Source organism: Mandrillus leucophaeus, unplaced genomic scaffold (assembly GCF_000951045.1).
Source record: "Mandrillus leucophaeus isolate KB7577 unplaced genomic scaffold, Mleu.le_1.0 Scaffold428, whole genome shotgun sequence".
NCBI lineage: Eukaryota > Metazoa > Chordata > Mammalia > Primates > Cercopithecidae > Mandrillus > Mandrillus leucophaeus.
In genome coordinates this window covers 491,592-509,572 of record NW_012104565.1, presented here as the reverse complement: position 1 = coordinate 509,572, position 17,981 = coordinate 491,592, and the positions used below count along the sequence as shown (strand labels likewise).

General features: G+C 45.1%; 1 protein-coding gene across 3 annotated transcripts in view; it reads right to left on the bottom strand.

Annotated features, from left to right (window-relative positions):
- Positions 1–17,981, bottom strand: part of SLC9A8 (solute carrier family 9, subfamily A (NHE8, cation proton antiporter 8), member 8) — a 77,071-nt gene that overhangs the window by 16,039 nt on the left and 43,051 nt on the right. For all 3 annotated transcript variants that reach the window (XM_011993187.1, XM_011993188.1, XM_011993186.1), the window contains exons 9-10: positions 10,711–10,849; positions 8,945–9,050 (exon numbers count right to left, since the gene is read on the bottom strand). In XM_011993187.1, the coding sequence (XP_011848577.1) occupies positions 8,945–9,050; positions 10,711–10,849 (245 nt within the window). The remainder of the gene's footprint in view (positions 1–8,944; positions 9,051–10,710; positions 10,850–17,981) is intronic.

Sequence of the window (17,981 nt, the reverse complement as noted above, 5' to 3'; positions counted from 1 at the left end):
TTTTTTTTTTTTTTTTTGAGACAGGGTTTTGCTTTGTCGCCCAGGCTGGAGTGCAATGGCGTGGTATCAGCTCACTGCAACCTCCGGCTTCTGGGCTCAAGCAATCCTCCCACCTCAGCCTCCTAAGTAGCTGGGACCACAGGCACATACCACCCCGCCCGGCTAATTTTTTGTGTTTTTGTAGAGATGGGTTTCACTATGTTGCCCAGGCTGGTCTCAAACTCCTGAGCTCAAGCAATCCAACCTGCATCGGCCTCCCAAAGTGCTGGGATTATAGGTATGAGTCACCTCACCTGGCCAAATGTGGATTTTGATGGACTTTTAAAATACTTTTCCTTAACTTTGAATTTTCCCATAATCCTGAACTACTGTCATTTAAAAAGGTAATGCATCTTTTCTTCAGAGCCCTGCACCAGGGTGTCTACAACCTTCTGTGCTTATGCAGGATTTGAGCCTCGACATTTGTCCGCTGCCCTCAGTCACTCCTGCGGCACTCACAGTTCTCTTCTCAGCATCTCCCTGTGTAGGCAGCAGGAAAGGGGTCTGTATTTCATGTAAGGAAGCTGAGATTGTCTTAAAAAGTCATCAAATAAGCTGCCAAGATATACTAATTGCAAGTCAAACTTCATAAGCAAAGTTTTAATTCACTTCTGCCATTTTGTGGAAATAGGGCTTATCTGGCAAACTTTCCATGTATAAAAGGGTGAAAATTGGCCGGGCGTGGTGGCTGATGCCTGTAATCCCAGCACTTTGGGAGGCCGAGGCGGGTGGATCATGAGGTCAGCAGTTCAAGACCAGCCTGGCCAAGATGGTGACACCCTGTCTCTACTAAAAATACAAAAATTAACCGGGCATGGTGGCACACGCCTGTAATCCCAGCTACTCCAGAGGCTGAGGCAGAGAACTGCTTAAACTTGGAGGAGCGGAGGTTGCATGAGCCGAGATCGTGCCACTGCACTCCAGCCTGGGCGACAGAGTGAGACTCTGTCTCAAAAAAAAAAACAAAAAAAACACAGAGCACTGTATTACAGACATGTCAACTGCTAAGCTTACTGTACCACAATACCCTACAAAATATAGGAAACCTACTTTTTTGTATTTCCCAGCAGGTGTGGGCTGGCTGAGTGACAGCAGGAGCTGGACATTTGATCTCCTAACCCCTTTAGGAAACAGCAAGTGCCTTTGCTCTTCATTTTCCCCTACAGTGAGATTCCAGCCATGCTTTCTGTAAGACACACCCGACATGGTGGGCAAAGGAAAATGAGAGGGTAGGAGACTTCTTTACCTGCTCCTTTAGGGCTCTTTGGAGCTCAAGATTGTTTTTGCTGCTGTTGTTTTTCTTTGAGATGGAGTTTCACTCTTGTTGCCCAGGCTGGAGTGCAGTGGCACAATCTTAGCTCACTGCAACTTCCGCCTCCCGGGTTCAAGCAATTCTCCTGTCTCAACCTCCCAAGTAGCTGGGATTACAGGCACAGTCTTGGCTCAGCCTGGCTACAAAGGCCGACGGTAGCCCTGTGGGATTGAGGATCTAACATGGACCAGTCTTCCCGCTGGTTTTCCCTACAGGAAATCTCCATCTTTTTTTTTCTTTTTTTTTTTTTTGAGACGGAGTCTCGCTCTGTCACCCAGGCTGGAGTGCGGTGGCCGGATCTCTGCTCACTGCAAGCTCCGCCTCCCGGGTTTACGCCATTCTCCTGGCTCAGCCTCCCGAGTAGCTGGGACTACAGGCGCTCACCACCTCGCCCAGCTAGTTTTTTGTACTTTTTAGTAGAGACGGGGTTTCACCGTGTTAGCCAGGATGGTCTCGATCTCCTGACCTCGTGATCCGCCCGTCTCGGCCTCCCAAAGTGCTGGGATTACATGCTTGAGCCACCGCGCCCGGCCGGAAATCTCCATCTTTAAGGACGTCACCAAATTCAAACATTTTGGATTTTTCTGCATGGATAAGTAAGCCCTGTCTGGGGGCTGAGTCTGGACCACAGCTGCCACCTATGCACTTGACCCACTGTTGGTACGGGGCCATCTGGACAATCCCAGAGGGCTTTACCCTGGGCTAGTGTGGGGTCAGGGCACCTTGAGTTCTAGGTGAAAGGAAAGAGGGTCAGCAGCAGGCACAAAAGCCAGAGGGATGGCTCAAGTATCTGCTTCATATGCCCTCCAGAAGCTAAGGGGACTCTCCACCACCCACACCACCCTCGTCTGCAACCACTGGAGCAGACTATAGAAACACAAAAGGGGGGTTGGTGCAAACCAGGCTAACATTTTTAAGTGAGGTAAAAGGCACGGTATTTTAAAAAATACACTTATGGAGGAATCTCCTTTAAGAAGGCAAAATCATTTAAGCAAGCAGATAATGCAGCAAAAGCATTCAGCCTCCTGAAGGAAGAATGGCAGAAAAGAAGAAAGGGAGAGAGGAAATCCACTTCTGTTTATGGTTACATCCACTGTTTCAGATGTAATAAAGGAAGACAGTATGGGATTCAAATCCAAAAGTCAGTGAAAAGGTATCATGGTACAATTTCCACTGTACTGTGCCTTACTGTGTATAAAATATGACATACTTCTTGAGGGCTGAGTGAAACCATAATGAGTATGCTATGTTAATTACTCAATAATAAACATATTTTGCCATAAAACATTCAGACTCACTGAGGTATAGAGTAAAAGAGAATCTCTATTCACACTGCCCGCTCAGAGGTAACTACTCTTAACTACTATTAACACTTCAACACGCAGACTGCCAGTTCTTTCACCATGTGATTATAAAGTTTATCTTTAAAGTAACAGGCTGGGCACGGTGACTCATACTTGTAATCTCAGGACTTTGGGAGGCCAAGGTGGGTGGACTGCTTGAGCCCAGGAGTTTGAGACCAGCCTGAGCAACAGAGTGAGGCTCTGTCTCTACAAAAATTACAAAACTAGTCGGGTGTGGTGGCACGTGCCTATGGACCCAGCTACTCAGGAGGCTGAGGTGGAAGGATCACCTAAACCTGGGGAGGTCAAGGCTGCAGTGAGCCATGATTGTGCCACTGCACTCCAGCCTGGGCAACAGAGCATGATCCTGTCTCAAAAAATAACATTAAAATAAAATAAAAATAAAGTAATAAACAGGATCCTATCACATATATAGTGCCTATACCAGCAGAGCAATTTCTTTTCAAGGGCTTCCAACTCTCTTTTCTTGGTGCATATACTAGAACCCCAGCTCCTTTTCAGGCCTACAGAACCTGTGAGGCAGTGTCCTGGCCACACTGGTCTTCCTTCTCTTCCTGGAGCATGCCACACTCCCGCACATCTATCTTCAGACCCGTGGCTCCTGCAGTTTCTGCTGCCAAAACCCTCCTTCCCTAGAGCGTCCCTGGGCTGGTTCCTCTCACCACACAGGTCTGAGCTCCAGTGCCACCTCCAGGAGACACCTCCCTGATTGCCTGAGCTCCCAATCCATTCTCTACCGCGTGCCACTCTCTGTCTTTAATTTTTCTTCTTGTAATTTCTTGCCACCTGGAATTGTCTTATGGGTTTGCTTAAATTCTGGCTTTCTTCTGCAGGAAAAGGAAACTGATCTTGAGGTGTTTATAAATGTAGCCCCAACAGCAAGGATAGTTCTCAGCATAGGGTGGACATTTAATAAATATTTCTTGAATGGGTGAGAGATTGATTTTTCAACTTAAAGAATTTAACAATATGTCAAATTCTTCCCATGGCAGTACAGACAGGTCAAGTTCATTTTTTAAGAGGCTGCACAGGATTCCATAGTGCACATGGACTGGAATTTGATCTTTTCCATTACTGATGAACATAGAGTTCCTTCCAATTTTTCTCTCCCAAGCAGTGCTGCAGTGGAATTCCTTAGATATCTGTAAATAAGAGCACTGCACCATACATTCTATCTTTGGCCAACTTTATGCCAGTATCTTTTTTTTTGAGATGGAGTCTCACTCTGTCACCCAGGCAGGAGTACAGTGGCGGGATCTCGGCTCACTGCAACCTCTGCTTCCCAGGTTCAAGCGATTCTCCTGTGTCAGCCTCCCAAGTAGCTGGGACTACCAGCACGTGCCACCATGCCCAGTTAATTTTTGTATTTTTAGTAGAGACGGGGTTTCACCATGTTAGCCAGGATGATCTCCATCTCTTGACCACGTGATCCGCCTGCCTTGGTCTCCCAAAGTGCTGGGATTATAGGTGTAAGCCACCGCGCCTGGCCCATGCCAACATCTTAAAGCGTTATGTCGGCTGGGCGTGGTGGCTCATGCCTGTAATCCCAGCACTTTGGGAGGCCGAGGCGGGTAGATCACAAGGTCAGGATTTCAAGATCAGCCTGGCCAAATGGTGAAACCCCATCTCTACTAAAAATACAGAAAAAAAAAAAAAAAAATTAGCCAGGTGTGGTGGTGGGCGCCTGTAATCCCAGCTACTCGGGATGCTGAGGCAGAGAGCTGCCTGAACCCGGGAGGCAGAGGTTGCAGTGAGCCGAGATGGCGCCACTGTACTCCAGCCCGGGCTACAGAACAAAACTCCATCTCAAAAAAAGAAAGAAAGGAAGAGTTATGTCATAATTAATCCTGCAAACTCATCCTTCGAGCCCTAAGTCCCCTCCTCTGTGACTCACCCTGACAATGTCACTCTGTCCCATCCCCTCCAAGCCCAGTGTTTGCTAACCACTCTGCCTAAGTAGGGTCTATTCATCTTTGAATCTTTAGTGTCAGAGGCCAAAGTGGCCCTCAAAACTGGCTTGACTGAACAACAAAAATAGTTAACATGGATACAATTAGAATGAATATTCTGAGAATAGCTAACGTTTGCTGAGTAATAGGGAGACTATTTGATTTGCTGTGGATACCAGGAATTTTTTAGAATAAAAGGGGATATTATTAATTCATCATGTTGAGACAGAGGGCAAACCAGGACTTCTGGCCACCCCAGTAGTGGCACAGATGCCCCATCAGGACTCTCACTTGCATTGCTCCCTTCGTCCTCAGCAAAGGCGTCAGGCTGGCCCTTTTACTTGTCTATTTTATGATGAGGAAGTAGAGCATGAGGTGGTTAAGTCTGTAATCTGAGGTTACACAGCCAATGAGAGGTGGAGCTGGGATTCAAATCCAAGTCTGTCTGTTATCCAGCTCCAGTTCTTAACAACCGTGTTCCCCACATGTGGATTTACATAAATAATTCCCACTTCCTAGGAAGAGAATGTCCTGCTCCACAGTCTTGGGAACCACTTGAGATCAGTCCTTTGTGACAGTCAGGAAAAGGGGAGCACACAAAGGAAGGTGAAGACGGCAGAAACACCACGCTTTCCATCTGTGCTTTCACAGTGCAGCGCAGAGCATCCACACACCACACAGGGCCATCCTGCCCCTCTCTGAAAACCCTGTGGGACAAATACCCAAAAGGCAAAGCACGGGCAGGGCAGGTTCCCTCACCCAGAGGCAGATCTGGTGTTCCTGGCTGGCACTGCTGTGTGTGGAGCAAGGTCCCTAAGGAAACAAAACCCCTCTCCACAGGAAACACTGCCACTCTGAAAAGAAGGTAAGAAAAACACTCCCTGATTTTAATCACAGATTCCAAACAGATGCATGAAACACATCTTTGCCAACAGGTACTTAGTGATCATCTCAAGGGGGTAGAGGAACAATTTAAAAAAATAGATGTAAAAATAGCTAGGCTAGAGCCAAATGACTCACAGGTAACCTTTTTGTAAGTGCCAACATTCAGTAAAGAAAGGGAACCCGATGGCGGACACCAGGATGGAATTACCCTGGTGAACTGGTTTGCGATGAAAAACAAAACCCTGAAAATGGCGAGTCCACTCTGCTTCCTCCTTGTGCTGCTCACGCAGCACCCACGTGCGACTGCAGATAGCGACTGGGTAGAAAAATTCTGTCAACTGAGTCACTAAAGACCACTGGGACTTCCGCTTTGTGTCTGAAGAAATTACTGCTACACAGAACACTGTCCTGCTCTACATAACTACAAAACCTGATACAAGATATGAAACAAAACTCTTTTCTGACATGGGACAAAAGATAAGGTAGGACTGTGATTCCTGCCAGAAGGGAAACAAACAAGGTGGCCACTCTTTCCCCAGGCCCCCTGCTGAGCTGACGGTCTGAGGCTGAGGCTTTAGAGGGCTGTCCTGTTGAGTCGGGGAAGCTGCACAGAAAGAGAGCTCTTGGACATCTACTGTAAAGTCCCCTTGAGTCTTTGACTGATACTGATCAGTATATATGTGGGATGAAACAAGAGGCTGGGGAAAGAATCATTAAAAAGAAGTAGACTGAACAATTCCAGAAGCTGACATGGGGCTGGGATTTGTATTCCCGCCAGCCAGAGTGGAGTGAGCTCCCAATACCTGAGACACCTTAGTTAGGGCCCTGCTACTGTGCACCAGTCCTAACAAAGTTTAAATGTAAGCCTCAAAAAGGATTAAACTGATGCCAAGAGACTTAGATACATGCCAGAAGAAAAGTCCAGAAATAACACACAAAAAACAAAAAAAATATATATTTTTTTAAAAGTCCAGAACTCCATAAAGGAATGCAATAAAATCTTGTACTCAACAACATAAAGTTCACAATGACTGACATCCAATCAAAGCTTACTAGCAAGCAAAGTGCACGAAGATGTGACCTATAAGCATGAGAAAAATCAACAACAAAACAGACCTAGAGTTGAGAGATGATGCAATCAGCAAACAAGGACATTAAAACAGCAATTAGAAATGTTTCATATGCTCCAGAACATAGAAGAAAACATGAATATGAAGAGAGAAATGCAAGAAATGAAAATAACCCAAAGGGATCTTCTGTAGATGAATTATAGAATATGCAAGTGAGAAATACACTGGGTAGGATTAGCAGGAGATTCCACATGGCAGAAGAAAAGATCAGTGACTTTGAAGACACGGCAAAAGGAAATAACCAAAATAAAGCACATAGGGAAAAAAAGACAGAAAAAAAAAAAGGCAAAGCATATTGTGGGCCAATAGCATGCTACCTCTCATAATGCGTAAATTGAAGTCTCAAGGGGAAGAGGAAGGAGGAACAAAAAAATGTTTATAAAGAAATAGGCAAAAGCTTACCAAATTTGATGAAAGCTATAAACTCATATAAACTATAAACCCAAGAAGCTCAATGAACCAAAGGTGAATATAAAAAGAACCACACCAAGGCACATATAAATCCAGTTGCTACACACCTATCAGGACAGCTAAACTTTTTGAAATTAAAATAAGTGTGGTGGCAATATGAAGCAACTGGCACTCTCTCATACATTCTGATGGGAATGTAAAATGATACAGTCACTTTGAAAAACACTGGGCAGTTTCTAAAAAAGTAAAAATGTACTTACCATATGACCTAGCAGCCTTAATCCTAGGTATTTACCCAAGAAAAATGAAAACACATGCAAACTGTTCTTACCCAAATCTGGAAAACCCCAAATGTCCTTCAAATGGTGAACAGACAAACAAACTGTGGTGCAATAAGAATGATAAACTACTGCCACATGCAAAAACATGGATGTCTCTCAAAAACATGACAACTGAAAGAGAGGAGACACAAAAGACTATGTACCCCATGATTTAATTTAAATGACATTCGGGAAAAGGCAAAACTACAATGACAGTGCAGATCAGTGGGTGCCAGGGCTCAGGGCAGGCAGGGGGATTGACTGCAGAAGGGCACAGGGGAGCCACGTTGGGCTATCGATAAGAATATGCCACACCTTGACTGTAGGGGTAGTTATGACTGCCCACATTTGCCAAAATTCATAGAATTATATACTTAGAACAGGTCCATGTATTGTGTGTAAATTATACCTCAACAAAGTTAATAAAAAAGAAAATCTCTGCCATCCTGTGGCACAGATCAAAACATTCCTGCAATAGTGCCTCATTTCCAGAACAAGGCCTCTGAAGGGACTTCACTCAAAGGATGGGATCAGACTTCCGGGGCAGAGTCCTTCCCACCTGGCTGCCCCCTCACACAGGAACAGGAGTGAGTCATGTTCCATTTTCAGGTCAACACCCTTACAATGTAACAAGCTGGGGACACAAACTTGACTGCCACTTGTAGGCAGAAAGCCCAACTAAGCCAAGCTTTGCCAACAGGGGCTGCTGACTGATTACCAGGTGACCACTACCAAGACCATCACTCTGTAAGTGGCCACCCCTCCTCCAGCTGGTGAGTATCATCTTCTAGGGCCACATCAGAGTCGTCCCTGCGGCTGGGAGCTGTGTGCCCTCCTCCAATGGGGTGCAGGGAAAAGGCTCTGGGCCTCCGATGTCAATCTCACTACCACCACTGCCTGTGCAGTGCAGCTTTGGGCTAATGACAACCTTAGTACCTACGCCACATGGGCGGTAGCAGCATAAAAAAACTGAATACTGGTAAAGTGTGTCCAAAAACGCCCAACATTACGTCACCGCCACACTTTGCTTGTCCCTCTATGTAGCACTGAGTACATGGTTTCATGATGATCTGTTTTGGGGGGAGTTGTATTAGAGGAGGGTTCTAAGCACTGGTTCTTGACTCAAAGACAACTAGTTTGAATCGTTGTTCCACCAATCCCAGCTGTGACCTTGAGTAATTTACTTAATTTCACTCAACCTCAAGTTTTCTCATCAGTAAAATAGGGACCTTCACAGTACCTCCCTCCCACAGGCTACCCTCCTCTGAGGGAGCCTCACAGGACTGATGGGCTAAATAAGAGAGGCAGGTTAAGAGAAAACGTGACTGTGACACCAATGTGACTGAGCTACTGGATCCAGGCAGACCTAAATCCAGATGTGTGTCTAGGGAGCCAATAGATTCCCTTTATCACTTAAGCTCTTCTGAGTTGTGACTGTCTCTTGTGACTAAAGGTGACCCAACTGACAAAGCCTCTTTCATCAGGCAGGACAAAATGCCATCACCACAGCACTTTCAGGCTCTCTGTCACTTACCTGAGAGTGAGATTCCTTCTGCAAGCCCATAAGGCAGATAAGCAAAAATGATCATCATGCCAAACTCCAAGGAAGGTGTTTTCCTCAAGTCAATATGCTTCAGCACGTAAATGACAACTGTCAAGGAAGGAGAATCGAGGGAGAGTTGATGGGAGATGTGGAGAAGTCACAAAACTGCTGCTTTCCAAATATATGAAGTAAACAGGTACAGAAGATTTTGGAACGTCCCAAGGTTACAAATGAAAATTTGTCATTATGGATTTTTTTCCTTTGTAGGGAGACTGTTGCTATAAGAAACAAAACACTAAGAAATGTAAATTCCGGAGATAAATGGTGGTGGAAGATGAAAATCAACCTAAGTCAACTCATTTAAAAATGCTGACTTAGAGGGCTGGGGATGTGCTGGGCCATGGCACGAAGCTGGAGCTGCAGACACACCAAGGTCAGTTCACTCTGCCAGGTTCCTCCCAGGGCCATATCACCCCGACTCCTCCAACAACATCAGATGAGATCACTAATGCTACCCATCTTGCTTTCCCCATCAGTTTTGAGTCAAAGACAACTAGTGTGAATTGCTGTTCTAACTGGGGTTCCAGGCCCTGTTGAAGCGCAGTCTTTTCTATTCCTGGAGATTTCCAAACTCATGCCCCTGTAAAAGGAGAGAGCCTTGTATATATTGAAGTATCATTCACAATGCCTATACTGGAGCTCACAGTACCCATTTGCTCCACTTCATTTTGATAGATACTTTTTTTTTTTTTAAAGAAAAAGATATAGAGGAAAATACTGAAATGGAAAAAATTTTCTTTTCCATTCTGTTTATTGGTACAATATGAGAAGCTGTCAGCCAACTCAACAGAGCCTTTAGACTTCTAGATAAAGGAGTTGATGGGAAAATTCAACAGGATGGCAGAAAAATATGCCTGTAACCAGGCAAAAGAGTCTCTTCCGGCCATCTGTGAAACAAACTGCTCATGGAGGCGGGCCAGGTGGCCATCTCCCTGAGACATAGGCTTAGGCGCGCACCAAAGTGGTCTACTGCCTGTTACTATTTTAAACATAATGAAATTTCTACAGCAATAAAGGTGTCGTTGGCCTTAACAAGACTCTTTCCATCTCCAGCTAGAAAAGCTTATTGGTTGTTAAATAACAAAATCAGTGCAAATAACTCAATGGAACACATTTTGAAAGCCCCTTTTTCAATCCTTCTGGATAAACACTTTCAGTGGGATAAAAATTTTCTCTGGTTAACATTTTATTTTTATTTATGTATTTTTTAGAGACGAGGTCTCACTATATTCCATTGCTCAGGCTGGTCTTGAACTCCTGGGCGAAAGCAATTCTCCAGCCTTAGCCTCTTAAAGTGCTGGGATTACAGGCGTGAGCCACTGCACCTGGTCTATTTGACATTTTCAAAGAAAATTAATTTCTAATTTTCCAAATGTGAAAAGTAAGATGGCAGAAAATGAAAATCATCTGAGTGTGGTTATCATACTCTGGGAACTGAGAAGTCCCCAAAATCATATCTGATATCCAACAGCGTATATGTTTTTTAAACTTTGAAAAGTGACATTCTAAATTTCACATGTTAAATTAAAAAATCCTTGAGTTAGAGTGTTTCTCAAACAAAAACTAAGCAAAAAATCCTCCTTTAAGCAAAACCTTCATCTAAAATTGGCCCCCTTAAAAAACAGGAGAAACTGGCTAGAGACAGAAGCCATCAAGAATAATCTCAACCCTGTATGCTCATCACATTAAAAGGATATTAATGCAGAAATTAAGCCAGTGAGAGTGCCGAGCGCTGCAGAGCCAAAGAACATTTTGAGGAAGTAGTCAAGGGCTTGTAAAAATGTTTGCCACCCACTGACATCTGACATATTTTTTCTTGTTAAACCTTCAGCTGTGCTAGGAAATGAAAGAAAACAGAAGTTAAAATGTTATATATACAAAGGTCTTAGAAATTAACTTAAAACTTATCTCTTGCTTATTCCCTCATTCATTCATTCATTCACACCATCATTCATTCAGTCAGCCAAACGTCTACTGTTCACCTACTTTGTCCCAGGTACTGTTACTTTCTGGGGTTCAGAGATGAGAGCAAAGTTGCTGCCCTTAAGGAGCTCCTCCCTTCGGGCTAACAAGGGAGAAAACAAGATGAACACTAAAGACAATCTGCAGGAAGGGTAGAGGGCTGTAGAAACACAGGATGGGCGGGTAACTAACTCAGACTGGCTGGGCTCAAGGAAGGTGCTTGAGAAAATGTGGGCTGATGCCGGGCGTGGTGGCTCACACCTGTAATCCCAGCACTTTGGGAGGCCGAGGTAAGCGGATCACTTGAGGGCAGGAGTTCAGATCAGCCTGGCCAACATGGTGAAACCCTAACTCTACTAAAAATACAAAAAGTATCCGGGTGTGGTGGCACACGTGTGCCTGTAACCCCAGCTACTCAGGAGGCTGAGGCAGGAGAATTGCTTGAACCCAGGAGGCAGAGGTTGCAGTGAGCCAAGATTGCACCACTACACTCCAGCGTGGGCAACAGAGCAAGACTCTCTCTCAAAAAAATAAAAAATAAAAAAGGCGGGGGGAGGGGTGGGTTTAGATTTGGGATAAAAACGACTTGCCCAGGTGAAGAAATGGGGGAAGGCACCCAGTGAGGGAACAGCATCTGCAAAGGAAGGGAGCCCATGCATATGCAGCCCATTGTAGGAACTTTCAAGTACCGAGATTAATGCAGCTAAAACGTGGCAGGGGGAGTGGTGGGGCGGGGGAGGTGGGGGTGGGACAGTGGCAGGAGGCAAGGTGACAGTAGTGGCAGAGGAACAGGGAACAGCCCGGGAAACGCACTGGTATTTCAGCTTGAAGGCCTCGGAAGTCAATGGGAAGGATTTCAGTACAGAAATCTTGTGATAAAACCTGAAATTGAGGCTACGGCAAGAAGTCAGATTAGAATGGAGCTACCCAAAGAAAAAATGCCCGAGGTTTCAGGCTGAGAGGGAAGATATAGGAGACATTAAGGAGGAAGAAATCAAAGAACTTTCCTTTTACTGTAACAGAACAAAGTAAAATGTCAGATGTTATTAAATTTAATTGTTGGTTTTGTTCTCAAAGGTAAAAGCATTACACCATTAACATGGAGTTATTCTCATTAAATATCCTCCTCCTGTCTCTCAAATCCATCCCCTTTTCTCCCTCCCCTACTGCCCTTTACTACCAGGGATAAGTCTCACTGAGCTCTCTCTCAACATCCTTGTCTTCCTACAGACCAACCCCGTTCTCCACTCAGTGGCCTAAATGATCCCCCTCTTTTTGTTTTTGAGACAGGGTCTCACTCTGTCACCTAGGCAAAGTACAGTGGCGTGACCTCAGCTCACTGCATCCTCTGCTTCCCGAGGCTCAAGTGATCCTCCCACGTCAGCTCCAGAGTAGCTGAGACCACAGGTACGCATCACCACACTCGGCTAGTTTTTGTATTTTCTGTAAAGATGGGATTTCACCATGTTGCCCAGGCTAGTCTTGAACTCCTGGGCTCAAGCAATTCACTTGCCTCAACATCCCAAAGTGCTAGAAATACAGGGCCTAACTGATCCTTTTCAAAGGCACACCTGATCGGGTTACCAGCCTGTTCAGAACTCAGAGTTTCCTGACATCACCAGGAAGCCCAGTCTTAGTCTGACCTGGCTCCCACCTACCATACCTCTCTGACCTTACCTCCTCCTCCCCAGATCTAAACATCTGGGCCACACTGTCACTAGCACCTCCCAGGTGGTCACCATTCACCTCTCCCCGCCCCAGCTAACTCCCTATTCATCCCTCAGAACCCAGGATCAGTGCCACTCCCTCAGGGACACCTGCCCTGATCCCTTCACGCAGGCCTGCCCATGTAAAGTTTGTCATGGTGCCTGACTTCTCCTTCACAGCATGGGAAACTGTAGTGCCTCATTCCACGAGGATGAAGCCTGTGTCCATCTTGTTTGCTGCCTTATGTCCGGGGCTTAAAGCAGAGCCTCGCACACAAGACAGTCAATACCTTTTTATTGACTCAGCAAATGAAACAAAGAATACTCAACAGTAATACTCAGCTTCATCAATCACCATGTCATGAATTGGTATCGTTTTATTATTATTATTATTATTATTATTATTGAGATGGAGTCTCGCTCTGTTGCTCAGGCTGGAGTGCAGTGGTGCGATCTCGACTCACTGCAACCTCTGCCTCCAGGTTCAAGCGATTCTCCTGCATCAGCCTCTCAAGTAGCTGGGATTACAGATGCGCACCACCACATCCAACGACTTTTTTTTTTTTTTTTTTTTTTTGTATTTTTAGTAGAGATGGGGTTTCACCATATTGGCCAGGCTGGTGTGGAGCTCCTAACCTCAAGTGACCCGCCTGCCTTGGCCTCCCAAAATGCTGGGATTACAGACATGAGCCACCGTGCCAGGCCCCAGGATTGGTATCATTTTAAAGCAGAGTAAGATGAAAAGGTAGCTTGGTCAAATAACCTCAGAAAGCCTTTCGAGGAAATTTACAGCACAAAATAACATAATTAAGATCTGAGACGTCTTGCAAAAAAGAAATCTAACTTTCTTCACGTGAAAGCTTTGCAGACTCATCTGAACACACAATCTCCCCAATCCCCCTTCTTTCTAGCAGATCACAGGTTAACATCCCACCTTGAAGAATGTGGCAGCCAACAAGGGCTCATACTGGAAAAGTGCTTTTGAAGGCCATGATCACCCGCAGTTCCCAAAAATGGATCTGCAGGCCACACACATACAGTGCCCGGCCTCAGCCCACGTCTCTACCATGGCAGGCACCCAGGCTGGTTTCACTGCTTTCTTTTTATACAGAGTAGCCTGAGGCCCAAAGAGAGTGAGTCACGGGGTAAGGTCACACAAAGGGTTAACAGCAGATCCAGGACTGAGGCAATGGTTTCTGAACTCCAGGTAATGAAAGTAGAATTTGGACTCTTTCTGGCCTAGTAATTTTCTATGTTTTGTTTCTTAAGGTCATGTTTCTCATACCTTAAATAATAAAAGGGAGTACTGCTTCAGGGTCCATTTCATGAGCTGGAGAAAACAAAAGGTTTCCTCTACAGCAGTGACTTTAAGAACACACTATCATAGCAACGAATCAAAGTTGAAAATGAATTCAAGTTACTGAAGAAACAGAAGACATTTGCTTTCCGGCACTCATGAAGGTAACAACATTAAAAAGGGGGTAATTCATTCACATACTCAGTTGCAAAGATAAATGTGTCAGCTCACTTTGGAGATGATCGTTTATGAAGTATACCTCTTCAAAACCAGATGTGATTCTAGCTGATAACCAAGGAAAAGTGACAACAGCTCCCAGGAGCATATTTTTCTTTTGAACTAAAAAAAAAAAAAAAGGGCAGGGGAAGTCTGACATGCCCCTTTTCTCTCTCTTCTGTCTGAAAATGAGCCTCCCAGGTCTGGCTCACAAGACATTCCTTCTGAGAAGCCTTCCTCATATCCTTAATGGTCTGGTCATTGAGCCCCTCCCGCTTACGGCACCATGTTCACTTCTCTATGGGCATCTTTTGCCCATCATGGACCGAGTTCATCAAATCCACCTGGCTCTCAGCAGTGTCTGGCACATAAAGGTCCCTCACCAAATGCTGATGGCAGATGACCAGCCGTGGCTGGAGAGTTCATGAGGCTGATTCTCCAGTCAGTTTGGGTCTCAGCAGTGGCAGTGCTGCTGGTGGAGGGAGGAGGCCGGAAACTATACATGCATGCTCCGCAGATCCAACCGTGGGAACTGTTATCATAGGCGATCTTGGGATTCTTTTTTTTTTTTTTTTTTTTTAGACAGAGATTTACTCTGACGCCCAGGCTGGAGTGCAGGGGCGTGAGTTTGGCTCACTTCAACCTCTGCCTCCCAGGTTCAAGCGATTCTCCTGCCTCAGCCTCTCGAGTAGCTGGGATTACAGGTAACGCCACCACGCCCAGCTAATTTTTGTATTTTTAGTAGAAACAGGGTTTCACCATGTTGGCCAGGCTGGTCTTGAACTCCTGACCTCAGAGGATCCACCCACCTCGGCCTTCCAAAGTGCTGGGATTACAGGACTGAGCCACTGCGCCTGGCCCCCAATGACTTCTTGACATTTTATTATTCATCATTAACTTCTCAGATCCCATCAATTAGGGCAGTAATACCAACAACTATTTGAAAACAAATTGCAGTTTCCAAAGCACCGTTTACACAATAGTATCTTAAGGCCTGTCTCTTATACACATCTAGATGTGTATAAGAGACAGCTGCAACCTCTGCCTCCCAGGTTCAAGCGATTCTCCTGCCTCAGCCTCTCGAGTAGCTGGGATTACAGGCGTGAGCCACCACGCCTGGCTAATTTTTGTATTTTTAGTAGATATGGGGTTTCACCATGTTGGCCAGGCTGGTCTTGAACTCTTGGCCTCAAGTGATCTATCTGCCTCAGCTTCCCAAAGTGATGGGATTACAGGCGTGAGCCACTGTGCCCAGCCCTGTAATATCTTATTTAACTATTCAGTCCTCAATTTTAGTCCTAGGCTGAGGCATTTTATTCCAACATAAAAATTCTGAATATAGTCTATAAAAAAACTTTTAAGAAAATGCCAACTACACAGAGTGGTTATGCTTTAGCAAAGGCAGTAAGTCAGTATTCAGCTAAATGGAAATTCTATTATCTAACAGAACACAGTCTGGCCTCTAACGTTCTCTTAGCTCATGATACACTATCCAGGGCTCTTTTCTCCACTTGCTTTGGAGTTTTTTGCAGGGAGGTGGGAAAATGGGGTCTTGCTATGTTGTCCAGACTGAGCTCAAACATCTGGGTTCAAATGATCCTCTAACCTCAGCCTTCGGAGTAGCTGGAATTACAGGCATGAGCCACCATGCCTGGCTTCCTTCAACTGCTTTGTCTGTGCCTTTTCTGTGTTTTGGCAAAATTCTTTGGGTTTCTTGACTGCATGTTAACAACCACCAAAAAATGCAGAGTTCAAGGAAATATCCCTGCATCAGAAAAATATATTTGAGATTATCTTAAATGCATTTCCTCTTCCCAATGATTTTGTTTTGTTTTGTTTTTAAGACAGGGTCTCACTCTGTTGCCCAGGTTGGACTGCAATGGCTCCATCATAGCTCAGATGTCACGTTACCTGATGCTGGATGATTTTCTCGTAGTATCTTTTCTTTTCTTTTTTTTTTTGACACAGAGTCTCACTCTGACGCCCAGGCTGGAGTGCAGGGGCGTGAGTTTGGCTCACTTCAACCTCTGCCTCCCAGGTTCAAGCGATTCTCCTGCCTCAGCCTCTCGAGTAGCTGGGATTACAGGCGTGAGCCACCACGCCTGGCTAATTTTTGTATTTTTAGTAGATATGGGGTTTCACCATGTTGGCCAGGCTGGTCTTGAACTCTTGGCCTCAAGTGATCTATCTGCCTCAGCTTCCCAAAGTGATGGGATTACAGGCGTGAGCCACTGTGCCCAGCCCTGTAATATCTTATTTAACTATTCAGTCCTCAATTTTAGTCCTAGGCTGAGGCATTTTATTCCAACATAAAAATTCTGAATATAGTCTATAAAAAAACTTTTAAGAAAATGCCAACTACACAGAGTGGTTATGCTTTAGCAAAGGCAGTAAGTCAGTATTCAGCTAAATGGAAATTCTATTATCTAACAGAACACAGTCTGGCCTCTAACGTTCTCTTAGCTCATGATACACTATCCAGGGCTCTTTTCTCCACTTGCTTTGGAGTTTTTTGCAGGGAGGTGGGAAAATGGGGTCTTGCTATGTTGTCCAGACTGAGCTCAAACATCTGGGTTCAAATGATCCTCTAACCTCAGCCTTCGGAGTAGCTGGAATTACAGGCATGAGCCACCATGCCTGGCTTCCTTCAACTGCTTTGTCTGTGCCTTTTCTGTGTTTTGGCAAAATTCTTTGGGTTTCTTGACTGCATGTTAACAACCACCAAAAAATGCAGAGTTCAAGGAAATATCCCTGCATCAGAAAAATATATTTGAGATTATCTTAAATGCATTTCCTCTTCCCAATGATTTTGTTTTGTTTTGTTTTTAAGACAGGGTCTCACTCTGTTGCCCAGGTTGGACTGCAATGGCTCCATCATAGCTCAGGCATGTGATATGACACCCAGCTAAAATTTTTTTTTCTTTTTTTTTTTTTGAGACGGAGTCTCGCTCTGTCACCAGGCTGGAATCCAGTGGTGTGATCTCAGCTCACTGCAACCTCCGCCTCCCAGTTTCAAGTGATTCTCCTGCCTCAGCCTCCGGAGTAGCTGCGATTACAGGCACCTGCCACCATGCCCAGCTAATTTTTGTATTTTTAGTAGAAACAGGGTTTCACCATGTTGGCCAGGCTGGTCTTGAACTCCTGACCTCAGAGGATCCACCCACCTCGGCCTTCCAAAGTGCTGGGATTACAGGACTGAGCCACTGCGCCTGGCCCCCAATGACTTCTTGACATTTTATTATTCATCATTAACTTCTCAGATCCCATCAATTAGGGCAGTAATACCAACAACTATTTGAAAACAAATTGCAGTTTCCAAAGCACCGTTTACACAATAGTATCTTAAGGCAGGGCACCTATCAGCATTCCTACCTTATTTTAAAGTTGTGAAAAGGAAGGTGACATGCAACAGCTAGTGGGGCCTCTGTCTACTGCTTTTGTCTCCAATGATGTTGCCTGAACACTGACCCCTCAACAGGCCACTTCATCATATCTGGGGAACTTATTAAAAACCCATGGTCTTGGGACTCACCCCAGACCAAATGAATCAGAAGGCTCTGAGGGTGGGGCCAAGGAATGTCACACTTAATAAGCACCCTCAGTGATGTTGAGAAGCTGGGCTCAGAAACTGCTACTAAAAGGTAGGCCAAAAAAGGTGGGCACAGCCAGCAGCAATGGTTCACACCTATAATCCCAGCACCTTGGGAGGCTGAGGTGGGCAAACTGCTTGAGCCCAGGGGTTCAAGACCAGCCTGGGCAACATGGTGAAACCCTGTCTCTACAAAAA